General features: G+C 40.8%; 1 protein-coding gene across 1 annotated transcript in view; it reads right to left on the bottom strand.

Annotated features, from left to right (window-relative positions):
• Nucleotides 1-17,164, bottom strand: part of dnah5 (dynein, axonemal, heavy chain 5) — a 55,034-nt gene that overhangs the window by 9,618 nt on the left and 28,252 nt on the right. The window contains exons 50-81 of the mRNA XM_058648438.1: nucleotides 16,617-16,793; nucleotides 16,332-16,536; nucleotides 16,049-16,191; nucleotides 15,649-15,783; nucleotides 15,292-15,414; nucleotides 14,890-15,103; nucleotides 14,572-14,795; nucleotides 14,189-14,387; nucleotides 13,919-14,091; nucleotides 13,513-13,643; nucleotides 12,849-13,002; nucleotides 12,454-12,721; nucleotides 12,200-12,323; nucleotides 11,851-11,958; nucleotides 11,379-11,493; nucleotides 10,974-11,150; nucleotides 9,945-10,148; nucleotides 9,066-9,245; nucleotides 8,838-8,975; nucleotides 8,092-8,227; nucleotides 7,588-7,769; nucleotides 7,348-7,482; nucleotides 6,591-6,746; nucleotides 6,009-6,191; nucleotides 5,672-5,776; nucleotides 5,434-5,572; nucleotides 5,155-5,269; nucleotides 4,189-4,379; nucleotides 3,858-3,979; nucleotides 3,456-3,605; nucleotides 3,045-3,290; nucleotides 2,467-2,686 (exon numbers count right to left, since the gene is read on the bottom strand). Coding sequence (XP_058504421.1) covers nucleotides 2,467-2,686; nucleotides 3,045-3,290; nucleotides 3,456-3,605; nucleotides 3,858-3,979; nucleotides 4,189-4,379; nucleotides 5,155-5,269; nucleotides 5,434-5,572; nucleotides 5,672-5,776; nucleotides 6,009-6,191; nucleotides 6,591-6,746; nucleotides 7,348-7,482; nucleotides 7,588-7,769; nucleotides 8,092-8,227; nucleotides 8,838-8,975; nucleotides 9,066-9,245; nucleotides 9,945-10,148; nucleotides 10,974-11,150; nucleotides 11,379-11,493; nucleotides 11,851-11,958; nucleotides 12,200-12,323; nucleotides 12,454-12,721; nucleotides 12,849-13,002; nucleotides 13,513-13,643; nucleotides 13,919-14,091; nucleotides 14,189-14,387; nucleotides 14,572-14,795; nucleotides 14,890-15,103; nucleotides 15,292-15,414; nucleotides 15,649-15,783; nucleotides 16,049-16,191; nucleotides 16,332-16,536; nucleotides 16,617-16,793 — 5,272 coding nt within the window. The remainder of the gene's footprint in view (nucleotides 1-2,466; nucleotides 2,687-3,044; nucleotides 3,291-3,455; nucleotides 3,606-3,857; nucleotides 3,980-4,188; nucleotides 4,380-5,154; nucleotides 5,270-5,433; nucleotides 5,573-5,671; nucleotides 5,777-6,008; nucleotides 6,192-6,590; nucleotides 6,747-7,347; nucleotides 7,483-7,587; nucleotides 7,770-8,091; nucleotides 8,228-8,837; nucleotides 8,976-9,065; nucleotides 9,246-9,944; nucleotides 10,149-10,973; nucleotides 11,151-11,378; nucleotides 11,494-11,850; nucleotides 11,959-12,199; nucleotides 12,324-12,453; nucleotides 12,722-12,848; nucleotides 13,003-13,512; nucleotides 13,644-13,918; nucleotides 14,092-14,188; nucleotides 14,388-14,571; nucleotides 14,796-14,889; nucleotides 15,104-15,291; nucleotides 15,415-15,648; nucleotides 15,784-16,048; nucleotides 16,192-16,331; nucleotides 16,537-16,616; nucleotides 16,794-17,164) is intronic.

Here is a 17,164-nt window from a genome sequence, read left to right as displayed (position 1 = left end):
GGAAAACAAATTCACTTACTTAGGTATTACAGTTACGAAAAAGCACAAGTGTCTTTTCAAAGAAAATTTTCTTACCTTGCTAAACCACACAAGGCGGTGCCTGACCCAGTGGTCACCCCTTTCTATGTCTTTGGTTGGCCGAATTAATTCTATCAAAATGAATATTCTTCCTAAATTTTTGTATGCTTTCCAATCAGTACCAATCTTCATTCCTAAATCATTTTTTGATACATTGGATTCTGTTATATCATCCTATATATGGAAAGGGAAGCGTCCTAGGTTAAATAAGGTCCATCTCTATAGACCTAAGGGAGAGGGGGGTATGGCGCTACCTAATTTTCGTTTTTACTATTGGGCAGCCAACATTCGTTGTCTAACGTTTTGGTCTTATTTTTACAATCGATCTGAATGCCCTTCATGGGTGGCAATGGAGTTGGGTTCTGCTAAAAGCTGTTCAGTTCCAGCACTTATTGGATCTAGACTTCCTCTCCCACCAAATAAACCCATAGATAATCCAGTTGTCTGGCATACGTTGAGGGTGTGGGCTCAGTTCAGGAGACACTTTGGCTCCTTCGATTTTTGCCTCTCGAGTCCCATTTCTGCCAATCACTTTTTTCAACCTTCCTTATTGGACACAACATTCCAGGAATGGCGGAGACTGGGTATTGAGCGTTTCAGGGATCTTTTCATAGATAATAATTTTGTATCATTTGAGCAACTAACTGAGAAGTTTAATCTTCCAAAGTCTCACTTTTTCAGGTATCTACAAATAAGACATTTTCTTCGCTGTCAGATACCAAGCTTCCCTCAGGCACCTGATGTGAACATTGCTGATGCACTTCTCAATTTACAGCCATCACGCAGGGGTTTGATCTCAATTGTCTATAATAAACTGCTAGGTATAAGACGGGCCCCACTCGACAACATTAAAATTGCATGGGAGCTAGATCTGGGTTTGTCCTTGTCAGAAGAAATGTGGGACACAATTCTTAAATTGATAAACTCAACTTCGCTTTGTGCCCGTCACTGCTTGCTGCAATTCAAAGTTGTACACAGGACCCATATATCCAAAGCCAAATTATCTCGTTTTCGCCCAGATGTGGATCCCTGGTGCGACAAATGTAAGAGAGCAGAGGCTTCGCTCATCCACATGTTTTGGACATGTCCTAGCCTTGAGAAATACTGGAAGGAAGTTTTCCAAACCTTGTCCCTGATTGTCAATTTGAACATAGAGCCCAACCCTTTGGTCGGTCTTTTTGGAACTGTGGGTGAGGTCGATGTGCGCCTGACCCCAGCTAAACGGCGAGCTTTGTCTTTCGCCTCTCTCCTGGCCAGGCGTGCAATATTGCTGCGATGGAAAGATGCTGTCCCGCCCACCCACGCTCAGTGGTTGAGAGATGTTATGTCTTGTCTAAATCTTGAAAAAATACATTACTCAATCTGTAACTCCAAAGAAAAGTTTCAGAAAGTGTGGGGACCCTTTCTGGAATACTTTCATAATTTTAAAACAGCATAGGGACTGGATCCCTCACACCTTTCTTGTTTCGATGCTACCAATTTCAAGTGTACAAATTGGCCTGATGCCTGCTTTTGACCCATTTGTGGGTTCATGATTTGTATGTGTATATGTATATATATATATATGTATATGTATATGTGTATGTATGTTTATGTATATATTCTCTTTTCTATCTTGTTTTACTTTATTTTACTTTTTCAGAGTAAAACCCGACTTCCAGCTGTTACTTGTACCACTCCAGGAATTAAGCACAGTTGGTGTTTATTCTGTTTATTTATTTGTGAATGTGTCTGGCTAGATAATGATGTGTTCTGAGGGGTGGGCTTGGGTTAGATAAGGTTTCTTCTTTTGTGATTTTGTAAAATGTTGAAATTCAATAAAAATATCTTTGAGAAAAAAAAGAACCAAACACAACCACATCTTTTCCAATATGAGCCAGGCAATGACTGCTGGTTTATACATATTAAATACACATATTATAAATGATTCTCTTTCTCTCTTCTGAACAACAACACAAACCAACTGTTTGTGTTTCTAGCCAAATGACCTATTTAGTCTCTCTCGCTCTCTCTGTGTATTTTAATCTTTGTGAGGACCAAAAAAAAACAGAACAGGAAGCAAAAGGAAGCAGTGATTAACGTAACTGTGGGAGAGTTTGCACATTTTTGCTGGTCCTCAATATTTAAAGGGCTTTTTTTTCCAGTGCTAAGACTTGGTTTTGGTATTAGAGTAAGGATTAGGTTTACTTTCAGGGGTAGGTTTAGGCATTTAGACTTAGATGCATGTGAGTGTCCTCACTAAGATACAGTATCTGGCATGTGTGATTGACCAATATGCATTTGTGTATCTTGTATTGGATCCCCACTGAATCCACTTTCATTAGTTTTACTTAAGATGACGTATAGAGTACTGGACTTTCTTTGTCATGCTAAACCAAAGTGTCTCACCTCCATAGGTCCGTTTAAGCCCCGCTCTGAGGCCCTGAGGCGGTTCACTGGTGAACTTGATTGACATCTGCAGAAGGGTGATAGGAAAGTGTCTGTGGACCTCTGTGGTCATCCACAGCCGGAAGTTGCTGTGCACAAAGTCTGTCTCGGTCACTGTGTCCATCAGCTCATCCATGAAGTCCAGACCCAGGTGGCAGTTCTGCAGTAAGACCCAGCCACCCTGTGGACAATCAGTCATGTAATCAGTAATACAGTCAAGATCTCCAAAATAGATCTGTAGGATCCAGACTTTTAAAAGTCTGTTCTTCTTCATACACTATGCTGTGGTTGGTTTGTTTATTTGGGCTGTGTTGGGAGCCTCCAGAATTCAAGACCCTCACCCAAAGCACATCTAAAAGGCTTATTCTAAGGCTAGGAAAACCAAATGATTCCAAATTCAAAGTGATTTTACACTTATACAAACATATTTATGTGACATTTTTGCCAATAACCCTCTTAAATGTTACACGCTGGACCTTTAAGGTACCTTCATTAAACATAATGTTCTGTAAAACCGGAACCTCACACCGTGGACTCACATTAGCCATGGTCTGCTGTAGAAGCTTGCGAGCATGGACCTCTTGCCCTTGTCCCATGGAGACATTTTGTGTCTCAACCTTTAGCTTCCTCCCCAGTGCGATGATGGAGTTAGTCGGATCTGAGCCCATTGACAGGAAGCAGATGAGAGGCGTTCGTGGGTCGGACTCCTCCCACGTCTTCTCCAAGTCAAGAATCAACCCTTCCGTGTATTTCTCACCCATTGTGCTCATTATGTATTTACGGGCCTGGAGGAGAAAGGGAAAGATGTGCAGTTTGTTTATTCTTTGCTTTTTGGTGAAAAACTCCAACGTTATAAAAGCCTGGAAAATAAGTAAACATAATGTGACCAAAACTGAGTTTATATGCCCAGAATAAAGAAACAAATCACAATTAAACACGTCTTGTCTAACCTGCGCTATGGTCCTGTCAGGACACCAGCAGCGTATGAGAAGAAGACGTTTAAAACTGTCAAGGTCTTGTTCGTAGGAGTTTGGTAACACCTCCTCCTCTGGGGCCTCCTTATCAAACCATGACTTCCACTGCTTCTCGTTACGGCTTATCTGAAAGACAAACAAAGACACAGGAGCACATAAGAAAATCTAGAAGCTACGCCGCGGACGAACACATTCACAGCAGTTTCAACAATGTAAAGATCATTTGTCTCACATCTTTCTGTTACCATTTAAAATGTATTCACGATCACACCACAAATTATACTTAGAGTCCATGATAAACATGTGGCTTTCTGTACATATTGCTTTCTGTACTTGACCTCCTATTTGTATAGTATAGTATGAGCCTAGCTCAAGTACCTGATCCAGTATATCAGAGAACTGCCACAGTTTTCTGAGCTCTACAAGGTTGAGCCAGGTCATATCAGGAATCCATTTCGCTGGTTTCTGAGGACAAGCTTTCAGGTCCAAAGATGCACCTCCTGCGTGACACACAAAACGAAACACACATCAGTGAGCATATATGCAATAAACACAGAACAAAGTGGAGTCAGTTTCAGTCTAACTTCAACAAAGAATCTGTTGTGGGGTGAGTCATTGCTGCTCACGCCACTCTTTCGATATGAATGCATTTAAAATTCCATTAGTAAACAAACCAAAAGTCAACATTTTCTCAGTGAAAACAATTCACCTTTAATCAGAGTGAGAAACTCGGAGTGTTCGACCCTGTTGCTCTGCATGTCGATCTTCAGCGTCAACAGCAACGTGAACAGGAACTTGTGCTCTTCGTAAAGACCTCGCGCTGCGTACGTGTACACCTCGTAGGTCATGAACTCGATGATGTTGGTGATGCGTTTGCTTGTGAAAGGGCTTCTGGCAGACCTGTTTCCGAGAGAATTTCAGGGCACAAAACATACACAGTTTCATCCAATTTGCTTCTCACATTGTTATATATTTTAATGTCAACTCCTACGGATCGAGTAGCGATCACCGCATGTTCAGACTGCTCATGCTATTGAGCACTAAACTGTCTCTCTTTCTGGTTTATTGACTCATTCATGAACAGCACTGACTGGGAGTCTCAGTTAAATAGTGTTAAAATAGTCCATCATTAAGGATATTTATAGTAGTTAGTAGTTTGGCTTAAAGTACATCATTACTTTAGGCAAGAGACTTCTTTTAAGGGGCAGCAGCAGCAGCTGTTCGACACTAGTTTGAAGTGGTTGAAGAAGAATGACATCCGTTCTGACATGCGAAGGCCAGTGCCGTTACTCGACATGCGTGGGGAAGATATGAGGAAGAATCGACTGTTTGTCGCAATCTGTGGCCTCATTATTAAATTTTAGTAATTCTTAAACACTGAACGTGAACTATACAGCATGAGCTATCTGAGGAACTCGCAATGTATTTCCCCTATTTTTAGAACTCAGTATTTTCTACATCTGCAGTCACGTTCCCTCACATGTGGTATGACTGCACCGTTTGATGCCGATAACCCAACAAGATCTCCCAGTGAGGCTTCACAATTAGATGAACAGGAGCTGCACATTATTATTCTTTGCTATAGGCAATAAATGGCATTACTGTGTGTTTCGGCAAAGTCTCCTTATTCTCATCATAGAAAACAGTTCCACACAGAGAGCAGGAACATTCTCACCTAACCAGGGAAAAGTCAAAGAGCCCCAGGAACTGTCTCAGAGACGTCTGATACATGACGTTGACCATGCTCATTTCAGTGATCAGGAAGTACAGGATACTGCCCCTGGTGGCCACTGGAAAAACACACAGAAACATGACAGTTGGTAGAAGTTGTTGAAGCGCATGTCTGTCAATATTATTTATGAATCATAAGTGTGTAATCAAACCAAACCACCATTTTTTTTTTTATCTATGTTTTTACCCAGGAAAGTCAACATTCTGTCAGGTCAGGACCTACCAGGTCGGTACTCCTCTCGTGCTGCATTAATCTGGATTTCGGTCTCGGCAGCGATTGAAAGTTTCTGAGTGACCTCCTCAGCTGTGTTTTTGGTGTTGCCAAGGACAACAATCAGACTCTCATCATCCACCAGTGAACCCTACAAAGTGAGAGACATGATTAACCAAGATGCAAAGGCAGACAGACCTAAGGACATGTTGATGCTTAATACATCCCAGTTTTAGATGTAAGTCCTTGCCTGTGTGCTGGTCAGTCTGTAGAAGAGACTGTCCTCTAACTCCTTCATCTTTCTTTTGTTGATTATCACATCTTCCAAGAGGTCTGTTCTCGTCTTCTCTAGTTCCTGGGACATGAGATCATTAAAAACAGAAGGGTTTACATGGTAGAAGAAAGCATGACTTTAATCAGTAAATTGTATATACTCTGGTTAAAACAAACAATGTTCTTACTTGCTGCCACAATATCAACAAATTATGAAGAATATTGTGTTCATGTATAGAATTTACAATAGATTATTTTGCCTTATTGTTGTCATAATTATTGTTTTTATTTATACAACGCAAGTGCGACTCTACCTGTTTTTCAGTGAGGATGACTCTGCCCAGCAGCTGGTCCTCCAGCCCTCTCATGGTGACGGTGAAGTCGATGATGGAGGTGCGAGCACTGATTTCAGGAGTGTAAGCCGGGTTGGGCAGCTTGGTGGTTACATAGAGCCTGAAACCCTTCATCACATCCACCTCTTTGTCGCCCACTTTCACCTTCAAAAAAGGAACATGTTCATTGCCACTTAGAAATGAACTACCGTACATGGTGGATGATACAATTGGGAAGCATCATACACTGTCATTTTCCAAGTTAAATGAATGTAACTGCAACAGATTTAACTTCCCTACATAATATCATTATTTACCATATTTATTTATTGATAGATATTTTCTACAGTGTTTTACAATGTTCTTAATGTTCTCAGTACAACACAAGAATACCTCTGGCTTTAAACACGACCATTTCCATCACCGTCCTGGGTTAAACTGCTGTTCTTCACCCTTGTATTTATTTCAAATGTGTATTTTGTATATTCCTTTAAACTGATTTATGTTTTTACTCTGCTTTAATTCATCTGTTTTGTAGATTGAAACACACGTCTGCCATGTTACCTTGTAAGTGGAGCCAGTTTTGATGAAGTTCTTCTCAAGGATGTTGTCGAGCGCAGGGTCCAGCTCCTCCCCTATATCCTCAATCAAAAGTGGACGACCTAGAGACAAGCTGTCCTCCAGGTGGCTCTTGAAGTACTTGTGGTTCATGGAGGTGATCTGGGATTAAAAAAAAGGAAACTTGTGAATAAAATGTAGAAATGATCTGTACGCAATACAGTGATAAATCTCTTCCTCGCTCTGTTCCTTTGAACCTCTTTTGTTTCATTTCATTAGTTCATGAGTTTTTTTATCCACAGAATGCACCTGATCACAGCCAAGGGTCTCATGTGTACCTGCTGTTGAGAGTTTAATCTTAAGTAGTTGGCCACAGTGTGGACAATAAATAAAACAAACAAACAAAGAATGTAAAAAAAAAAATAAAAATCACTAAGACATTATGTGTCAGTGAGTGTTAACATTAGAATAAAATCTGCAACAAAAGAAGAAGGGGTTGAATACTTTCTGACACCTGCCAGTAGTTTTTTGAAGTTGTTTTTATGGTTTATTTATTTATCAATTTATTTTTTATAATCCACATGCTTGATCACAGGATTTGGGTAAAAAAAACTGTAAAATAATTTCATCTGTAGGACGATAATCATTATCACTTTATTAACAGTGTTTCATCATAAGAATTTTGAAGAACTCTTTAAAATCACAGCATTGTGCACAGTAGCAGATACGCTGTATATATGTAAGATATTAAGAAAATCCAAACCTGCATCTCATTCTTGGCCTCTTTGTTCTTTATCCAGATTTTCCCCTGCATTTGTGGGTCAATAAGAAGAGGGAAACGTGTGGCTTTGGTCACAATGATACCATTCTGGATGGATAGGTCATCACTGGGGAGCCCCTGTAGAGTGATAGATGGAACGAGTTAAAGCACCGATCCTCCTCTGACAACATACAACAGTATAAACTAACATTGATTACAATAGCATCTGTTACTAAAGCTGACCTGCAGGTTCCATTCGCTGACAGTGGGAGCATCAGCGAGCAGCTCAATCAAATTGAGATTGTTGCAGAACGGGATACAACGCTGCTGCAACTCCTGCTGCCAGTCACTTAGTAAGTGATTTCGAAACTGCTGATTGAAAGGGCCGGAGTAAGAGAGGAACGCTGTGGCAAGAAGAATATCACCTGGAGCAAAGGAGACAAAAATTATGTTGAACTTATCTTAAACAGTGCTGTGAATGCAGTACAAAAAACAGACCAATTGGGAAGAATAAACAATGCCACCAAATTCAGTTTTGGTGGTGATCTGGATCCAGGATTTTTAAAAGCATGTGTTTAGCCGTTGGCAAAGGTTTGCACTCTCTGAGTTCTTTCTCTTGTTAAGATTATTGCTTTATCATCCGACACAAATACAGTCTAATCAGGTCTACTTCAAAAAACAACGACTCAGATCATTAATCATTCAGCTGCAGAATCATCTGTCATGAGTGCTTTAATTAAAACCCACCGACAAGGCGTTTGGTTTGGGCGGCAAACTCTTTGCTCTGCTGTGTCCATCTCTCCTTCTCTCCAGCAAGGCCGCTGATGAGACTGGACGCTGTCTGCATTTTGTGTCTGCAGCGCTCAGCGTCCTCCTGCAGAGTCTGAGGGGAGGGGAGGGCGGATAAACTGTCTCTTCAACGATCAATACAACGCATTCATTCAGCCATATTTACAATTGTGTCTCTACCAAACTCAAGTCTATGGACAAAGTATCGTCAGTATCGATGTGTGGGCTCCTCCTCCTTAAAAGCATATTAAATACATGCATACAAATGTTGCTCCGTTAATCTGCCGATATTTATCACAGAACAGATCCAACACACCAACACATGGTCAAACACCAGCACTGGTGTTGCTGCGTTGATCTCAAAATGGACACTTGTCTTTTATCGAGTATTCTTAAAAATAAATAATAATGAAAAAAAAAAATAATTAAGAGGGAATTGTAGCAGGTTATCGTCACAGGTCTGCAGGTTGTGTTTAGCTTAAGACAGTCGACACGTGTGATGTGACTTTACAGACTCGTCTATTTAAATCATCAGTCATCTGAATAATAGGTTTTAATGCACCATTATTTCAATGAAATGATGTGCAAAAGATGATGTTAAAACAACAAGACTTCTGTCAATCCCTACATTCAAGAAGCACAACAAGGACATAAACTGTTATATCATCTATATCAGCAGCTGGAAGTTCAGTCACACTACGTACCTGTTTCTTCATCAGGACCTTGTCATACTCGGCCTGCACTGCATCCAGCTCTGCCTGCTTCACATCCAGCTCAGCCTGAGCTTTCTGCAGGTACACATTAGCTTTGGCCAGACGACTTTCCTGCACTGCTAAGTTAGCCTACAAAAGAAGGTAAACACAAGACATAGTCAGTTCTCAGAGAAAAGGCAAAAGAGAGGAGAACCCACAGTGATTGGAAGTGTAAGTTACCTTCATGGGCAAGACCTCCTTGTTGATGGAGAAGTAGGTGGCCATGGACTTTGTCCAGGCTGCAAGGCCAGCCATGTTGCCACATGCCTTGATTACTGTCTCGATGTCGTAGTCGGGCATTTCAAAGTAAGGCTGCAGCAGCTCCACCATTTCCCTGTTGATAGTGTCTTTGGGGAATTGCTGCGAGACAGAGAGAGAGAGAGAGAGAAAGAGCGGTAGAGAGGATGATTTTCAGTTCACAGGGTCAGAGGCGTTAGAGGGTTCAACTAAAATGACGAGTTAAAAGGCAGAGACAATGTTTTAATAAGACAAGAAGAAAAAAGGTAGAGAAATGTGGATGCAGGGGTTTGGTATGGTTGAATTTAAGAAGAAACTAAAACTGTGACTTTTGGTGGTTTTATGCCTCACTAAATATGACCTTGATTCAAACTCTCGCTCTCTTCTTAACCTACTTAAACATGTAGTGTGTCACCTTTAATTATGTTACATTCAAATCACTGTCAAATGAGTTCACTCAACACTGATCAGGCATATCGGCTCCACGCGATTCTCTCTGTGTTCCTCAGTAAAGCAAAAAGACAATTGAAGTACAACTTTGCACTACACACATCCAACTGCGTCACACCTTAGTATTTCATATTTCCTACTTTTATGCTACATATTTTGTGATTTTTAATTCATTTAATCAATTACATTTTTTATTGTGTGGCACATAATTATCTTTGTCATGCAAACAACTTCCATGCACCTTTCATAAAGGTTTATGCAATTTCATTGTACCTGTGCAATGAATCAAGAGACTTTCAGCGATGCAAGTTCATTCTGCAGCATCACCTTGATTCAATATCAACATAGTTGTGTGAAAACGAGCAAGTGCACCTGCAGACTGCCCAGGAGGTTTCCTGAAGTCATGAGTTTCTGGGATTCCTGCCACGAAGGCATAATGCAGTTCTTCTCAGGGTCGATCTCCACTGGGTTGAGGCGCTTCTGCAGAAGCAGCAGCACGCAGTCCATGATCCGCATGACCAGGTGCGGGGGGCGGCTGAGTTTTCGCACCGTGGAAATGTCGGACGGTTTGATCGTCTAAATGTGAAGAGAGAGAGAGAGAAAAATTATTTAGACTGAGTATAACAGAGTATTTATTAATGTTGGACAACTTGTCGTAGCTGAAAACAACCGTGGCTAATGATCTGTACAGTGGAAATCAGGCAGAACTGCATTATACAGTCAATCTGACTGAAACTGGTCATTGTTAGTAGATGATTAACACGTAAATAACCATATAAAGTATAATTATAATGCAATTATTACTGTGTACAGATAAAATATGTTTTAAATTAATACATATTAATCATATATATCATTTTCCTGTGAAAACATTACATTTACACCCCACATAAAACAACACAATGGTTGTTTTTTTTACATTTTACCTGTATGTGTCCAGTCAATTCAGCTCCAGTGACTGAATTTTGCTGAGCCATATTGTGGCTGCGATTACTTTTCTTTTTTGATATTTTTCAACATGTGTCACAGGTAAAACATCTAACCAATCGGAATGTGTGATTTTCACCATGTAAATAAATATAAAAATATTTAATGAGCAAATGCACACATCTGGGACTGTTCAAATCATCAGACTGTCTTCAGCTGACATCCTAAAGTCTGTTCTGAAGTCAACTGGTGAGGCTTAAGCTCCTGAACCAAGCAGGCCATCCTCTATTCTTACTTAAGTGTTGACTCCAGGTATTTTATTTTCTTTCTTCTGTAAGATGATCTGCTTTTTGCTTAATATTAGGGTGATTCCAAATTCACGCTGCGGTTAATGTGCACAGGTCTTTAAGTGTCTGCTTTTACTTTTGAGGATGAGAAGGGTAGAGAGTTGAGATAATACATTGACACTCATACCTGCAGTGCTGCCTCTGCCTCGGCGAGAGCTGGCTGTGCAGCTTTCAGTTTCTCCTCAGCGATGGCTTTATCTGCTGAGATGCTGTCTACGAGGGCCTGGGCTTTGTCCTTTACCTTCTGCACCTCCACCTTCACCCGCTCTGCTGCCTGGGCTTTTACTATCACCTCCTTTAGCACCTGTGAGGAAGCACACAAACATCACATTCATTTGGACAGCCTAAACAAAGCCTCATCACTAACCTTGACCATAACCAGTTAATGCTTTAACCGTAACATAACCACACAGAAAAATCTTAACCCTAAATTAACCTTTAGGGTCCTAAAGAGGTGATAAAAATAAAGACACACACACACACACACACACAGATACAGAGAGAGAATATCACGGTCATGTCTGAAACCTACCATATCAGCCTTGTCAGTAGCAACCAGCAACTCCCTCTCTTTCACCTCCAGCTCTGCACTGAGTGCCACGACGGACTCAGATGCTTCCTTCAGCTTCTGGAGCCCAGTTTTCATTCTAATTTTGGAAAACATCATTAGTTAAGTTAAGTCTTTCTAAGATAAATCACTGGTATGAGCTGGGCTCCTGATCGTTGTAAATGTCTAACATCTGTATAACCGTGTGAGAGTCTGAGTGAATCTTTGGTTCACTGTGCAACAGGTGGTGAAAATACAAATAGTGAAACACTCGTGGAAAACAAAGAGAATAGATGTAAGCTTCAACAATGTTATCTACGTAATCATTCATTAAACACAATTTGAACCGAAAATGGCCACTGAAACATTTTGGGGACAAGGAGGTAAGCAGTATATGTTACTATGTATACTATTACTGTGATTCACATCACAAATATTTCAATGTCAGAGTATTTACCTGTTAGCAAGGGTCTGGACTTCAGATCTCTTCTCCTTATATATAGTCTTGTAGCCTTGAATAAAGGACAGGTAGGACTTTGGCGTGACATGGGTGGAGCGTCGGTATCTAGATTCAAAGCAGATTATATTGTCGAGTTTATTCCAAGATAAACAGTCGCCAACAAAGAGGCTTTACCTTGACTTTTAATATGTACATTTTTTACAAATGTTGGTTTTTAAAAGTACTGTAAAAAGTACTGTGCGGTCAGGGCAATTATCTCACTGATCACAGACAGAAATAATGAAACATTATGTACCACAGATATACGGCCAATTTTTCTACTGCCAGCTCTCCAACAAATCCTTACCTTTGGAAGTAGTCTGCACATTTCTCTGCCACACCATCATGGAAGGAACCCATGCACTGGACAACCTCTCTTTTGACCTGCGGTGAGCAGTCGATGTCATAGACAGACAGGAAGTGCTCGGACACTAGAGAACAGGAAGGACAAGAGAATTAACTGGAGAAAAACAAAGAGTTAAGAGTGAACAAAAATATACCCCACATCATAAGGAAGTCCTAGTGTGGTCTCCTACACATATAATTGAAATGTATACATACCTGCAACAAGAGCATCCTTTGGCCAGCGGCTGAACCAGTCCATTGTGCAACCAGATATCAGCGCTGGAAACTTTAATGCGCGGTTGCGGAACTTCTCTCCAACGGGCGAGACGCACAGAACCACGTGAAGGTTTCGTCGAACCCGTGACATGAAATACTCGTACAGGTTCTCATTAGACGGCGGTCGTCTGGGAAACTCACGCTTCATGACGGGGATGAGACTGCTGAGGATCTCATCGATCTCATCACGGGCAAACAGGTTGGACACCTTGATGAGACAGAAACACACGTCAGCTCATGTCACTGACAGCATGTTCATCTCTTTATCGATAGATCTCCGATTAGTGCAAAGACGCATTAATCCGTGTGCGCTTTCTTTTGTTTGCTCTCCTGACCTCTCCGGACGACAGGACGTTGTTCAAGTACTCGAGGAAGGACTCGTCTTTGATTTCACTGTCTGTGAAGATGAAGGTGATGCCTTTCCCGTGCAGGCCGGCGGTTCTGTACAAGACTTTCAAATCCTCCATTAAGTTGGCTGTGTTGTACGACCTGCCAAAAAAAACAACATTCAAATATTTTTAAACCAATGGGATATAATGTTTGTATAATTATATATACAATGTATAATGTATGTATAGATGTAGAGATAGATGGATGTATAGACAGACAGACGAACTGACGGATGGATGGATGGATGGATGGTTTAGACAATTCAGTTTCAACTCGGACTTTCAACTCTTATCTATCTTGGTGCAAAAATAATAGAATTTAATGATACATAGTTAAATAATGACATATATTTTCTTCCACTCTCTTTTATAAACACAAATGGAAAAACATATTGCTGAGAAAACCAGGAAAAGAAACAACAATGCACATCTAATAGACGTCTTTCTCTTTCAGCTTAATGCAACCCTAGACTAATAATCGAGAACAACGACATTATTGCTGCGATACATGTGATTTAGAAACACGCTGTCTGAAATTGAGGAGGAAGAAAGACAAATGGATAATGAATAAGCACTTGTGTGTCAGTGTACCATTTGTACTGAACATTACCGTGTCAGAGTGATCTGGAAGATCTCGTATCCGGCTATGAAGGAGGCCAGTCTGGTAAGACTCTGTTTGCCTGAGCCCCCAACACCCACCAACAAGGCATTACCCCCAGGTGTCCTGATGATCCGCGACACCTACGATTTGACAGAGAGGCAGATTTTGAGGCAATGCTTGTGAAAAGGCTCAAAATCAGAGTTGTTGGCAGAATACTTTGGACGTGAAGTCTGACTAAGCATGTCTCATGACCTCTAAATTAAGTAGAAAAGAACCATACATTTGTCGTGTTCATCCAGGTCATAGTTATCCAAAAGTTATTGACTCAAAAGCTACAAATCTACAAGTCCATGTTTTTCTGGAATACATATGCACTTTTTTTTATTATACTAACTACTATACTTTTGTAAAATACCTTGACCAGGTGTATCATGGCATCCTGAAAGAAGACCATGTCCATGCCAGTTCCCCTGATGCTCTCATTGTAGTGGCTCAGGAACATGTTCAAACGGCCCTTTAAACTCTCAAAGGATTCAATGGGCTCATACACCTTTGGCAAATCAAAGTCTGAGTCCTCTGGCTCCTCCCCTGTCAGGACAGAACATTTTAAATCAAAAGGATCATCACAAAAACACAAACAAATGAAAACTTTTAGAAGAAAACAACATCGTTGATGAACCAATACCAGTAGCCTCGGGTGCATCTCGCAGGAAGTCGACAAAGTGTCTGTCTACGTCACAGTCCACCACGTTCTTGTGCTCCGCACCAAGCTCCTCCTCCACCAGTTTTGCCAAAGCCAGGTCAAACCACTCCACATCCTCAGGCATGGTAAACCTGTCAGCTATCACACGTTTACACTCGTGCTTCCACAACGACAGCAGCACCTGGAAATGACGTTTCACTGTCATTGTTTCACTGTGTTAATCTTGTTAACGTAAAACCCTATTTTTGATTTATTCCCTCACAAAACCCTGCTTTTATCCAGTAGAAATCTAGTCACGTTAACCATGTTTCATTGTTGCACTATAGACCAAGTTAAGTATGGAAACACTGCTTCAGTTTGCTCACCGAGACAGAGCTGACCACCTCAGCGCTGGTATTGAGCATGCCTTGCCAGATCCTGGACAGATCCCTCAGGTTGAAGTTGTAGTGGAATTTGGCAGGAGTTGGAAGCATCTTGACCTTGGTCAACTGCCAGAAGCAACGCGTCAGAGACACGAGGCGGCGCACGAGCCTCTGCACATCCTCAGTGAAACCTCGACCTTCGCAGAAGTGGCCCTCACCAATCACACCTATAGAAAGGTTTTTCAATTAAAGACAGCACAGATAGCTATCGTATGTATTATGTGTACAGTATGTGCATCATTTTACACTGTTTTTACTCACCAAATATTTTGTCTATGGAAGAATTGGAGGGCAGAGTACAGTTGAAAACAGAAAACTGCCTTTTCAGTCTCTGTGGGATGTCATTACGGCCTCCACCGGGATGGATCATAGATGCCAGGAACTGAACATCCACAATGTTGGTAAACTCTCCTGGTTTCTCCAAATTAAAGAAGCCATTTTGCTCCATCAGCTGTCTGACAATCTCATTAGTCACCTGTGATTAAGGACAAAAACAACTAATTCATTGTTGTTCAGCATTAACTCTTAAATACTTTTCCAGGCCATAAAACCTAAAGTAGAATCCTAACATTAATTCATTCACATTTGTGTACCAAAACTAAAGGGCGATGTTTGTGTTTTCATTCATGTAGCTCTGCTAATGATGTTAAAACAATCCCAAACCTGGTCTCCCCACTCGTTAATCACAGGCATGTTGATGTCATCAATGAAAATTGACATTTTCTTCCGAGCAGGGGGTCCATAAGTAGTTCCCATCCTCTTATCCAAATAGCTCTCCACTGTCCTCTAAAAGAGCAACATAGGGACCAAAGAGAAATATTAATCATCAAATATTGTGAAAATGAAGATGAAGTACAGGAAGGAGGATGTTGCACTCTGATATAATCAATGTCAGGGATCCTTCCTTTATATAGAACATTATTAATCTGACCAGATATTAGTTCACAATAATCCATTAACACAGATGTGGCCACAATGGGCTTTTAAATACAAAATAATTAACGGGGTTGTTTGTTTTACCTGGAACATGAATGGTGTTGTAGCAGAAGAGAAGTTGACGCTCTTGCCCATATGGTTCTCAGGATTGTATTTCGACATGTAGCTCTTGATCATCACAGTCTTAGCTGTCCCTTGCTCTCCAATCAGCAAAACAGCCTATGAAGAATTAGTAAAACAAATACATAAATGATCAGGCTAAAGTTTCATTGAAGAGAAATATAAAATGTGTATAAATGTGCACCTTTGTGTAACTAAAGGACATAATGTGCTATACACTCACAAGGCACATAAAACAGAGATTAACTGGAAAAGAAAGACAACCGTCAGCCTTATTACATTGGTTTGAGACAAATTAAGATATAGAAGATATAATAAGGACCATAATATACACAGACAAACACTATTTTGTTGATAACCTCACCTTCCCCTGCTTGGCGATGGTCTGAATGAGGAAGTCTGTCCTGACATTGTCCACATTTGGGACCAAGATGGAGCTATACTCTGGTGTGACTTCAGATGGATAAACATATTCCTCCACTCTGGTGTTCCAGTGAACCCACTCACCTGGAAGTAGGAAAAATATACACAAAACTTTTAGAGAACTACAAAATATGACCCCTCTTTCAGTTCGAAAGGTTTCATGGTACACCGGCTACCATCTATTCTACACGTGATAACATGTGTCTGTCAACATGCACCCATACCATATGCTGTGACGTAGTAGTCAAACATATTGTCCTCGCTGTCACAGGGAATGTCTGGCAAATTCAGACGGATACTGTTGTTCCCTCTGAGCCAAATTTCCATCTTCTTTCGGTCGTCCAGTTCAAATAAGGCCCCGATGCTCCACATCAGGGCGAAGACATACAGCCGCTCCAAGTGCTCTCTGGATAAATCGCCACACTGCTCCTGTACAGCAACACCCGTTCCATAGAGATTACATGTAATAGCTGGGGAATACATCAGGACTTTGAGAAATGTAACTTTACCTTAGATGGTATGAGTCCCTGCAGCATGTTGATGCACTGCATGATGACAAAGGCTTCTAGCATGTCCATCTTAGACTCCAGAGACTGCATGCTGAAGTGGTAGAGCTCAGTGAAGGAGGAGGAGAAGAGCTCCCTCAGCACCTCTGCCTCCTGTGGGGAGCGTTTCTTCAACCAGCCCTGAAAGCAGCAAGCACATAGCTGAAGTTAAGAGTTCTTGAATGAGGTCACAGATGAAACCCCTTTTTTTTTACTCTTGTGATATTCATAGGTTCAGTTAACCAAGGGAAGTGCTCAGTAGTTGTGGTTTATACACACAACAAACCATTGTGTTCACGGCACTATTTTAGGGAATGGTGACCATTAAAAAAAGGTAACACTTAATATGACAGTGCAGTAACACCATAGTAGTCTTTTTGTAAAAAGGAGGTAATATTATCTTAATATTACAGTGCAGTTACAACGTAGTAGTCATATCTTTGTAAAAAGGAGGTAATAGTATCTTATTTCTAAAGCAATTTTCAGAAGGTAATAATAACTGTAATAGTATG

Source organism: Solea solea, chromosome 13 (genome assembly GCF_958295425.1).
Source record: "Solea solea chromosome 13, fSolSol10.1, whole genome shotgun sequence".
In the NCBI taxonomy this organism is placed as follows: Eukaryota; Metazoa; Chordata; class Actinopteri; order Pleuronectiformes; family Soleidae; genus Solea; species Solea solea.
The sequence above is the reverse complement of the archived record's forward strand: the minus strand, read 5'-3'. Positions and strand labels throughout refer to the sequence as shown.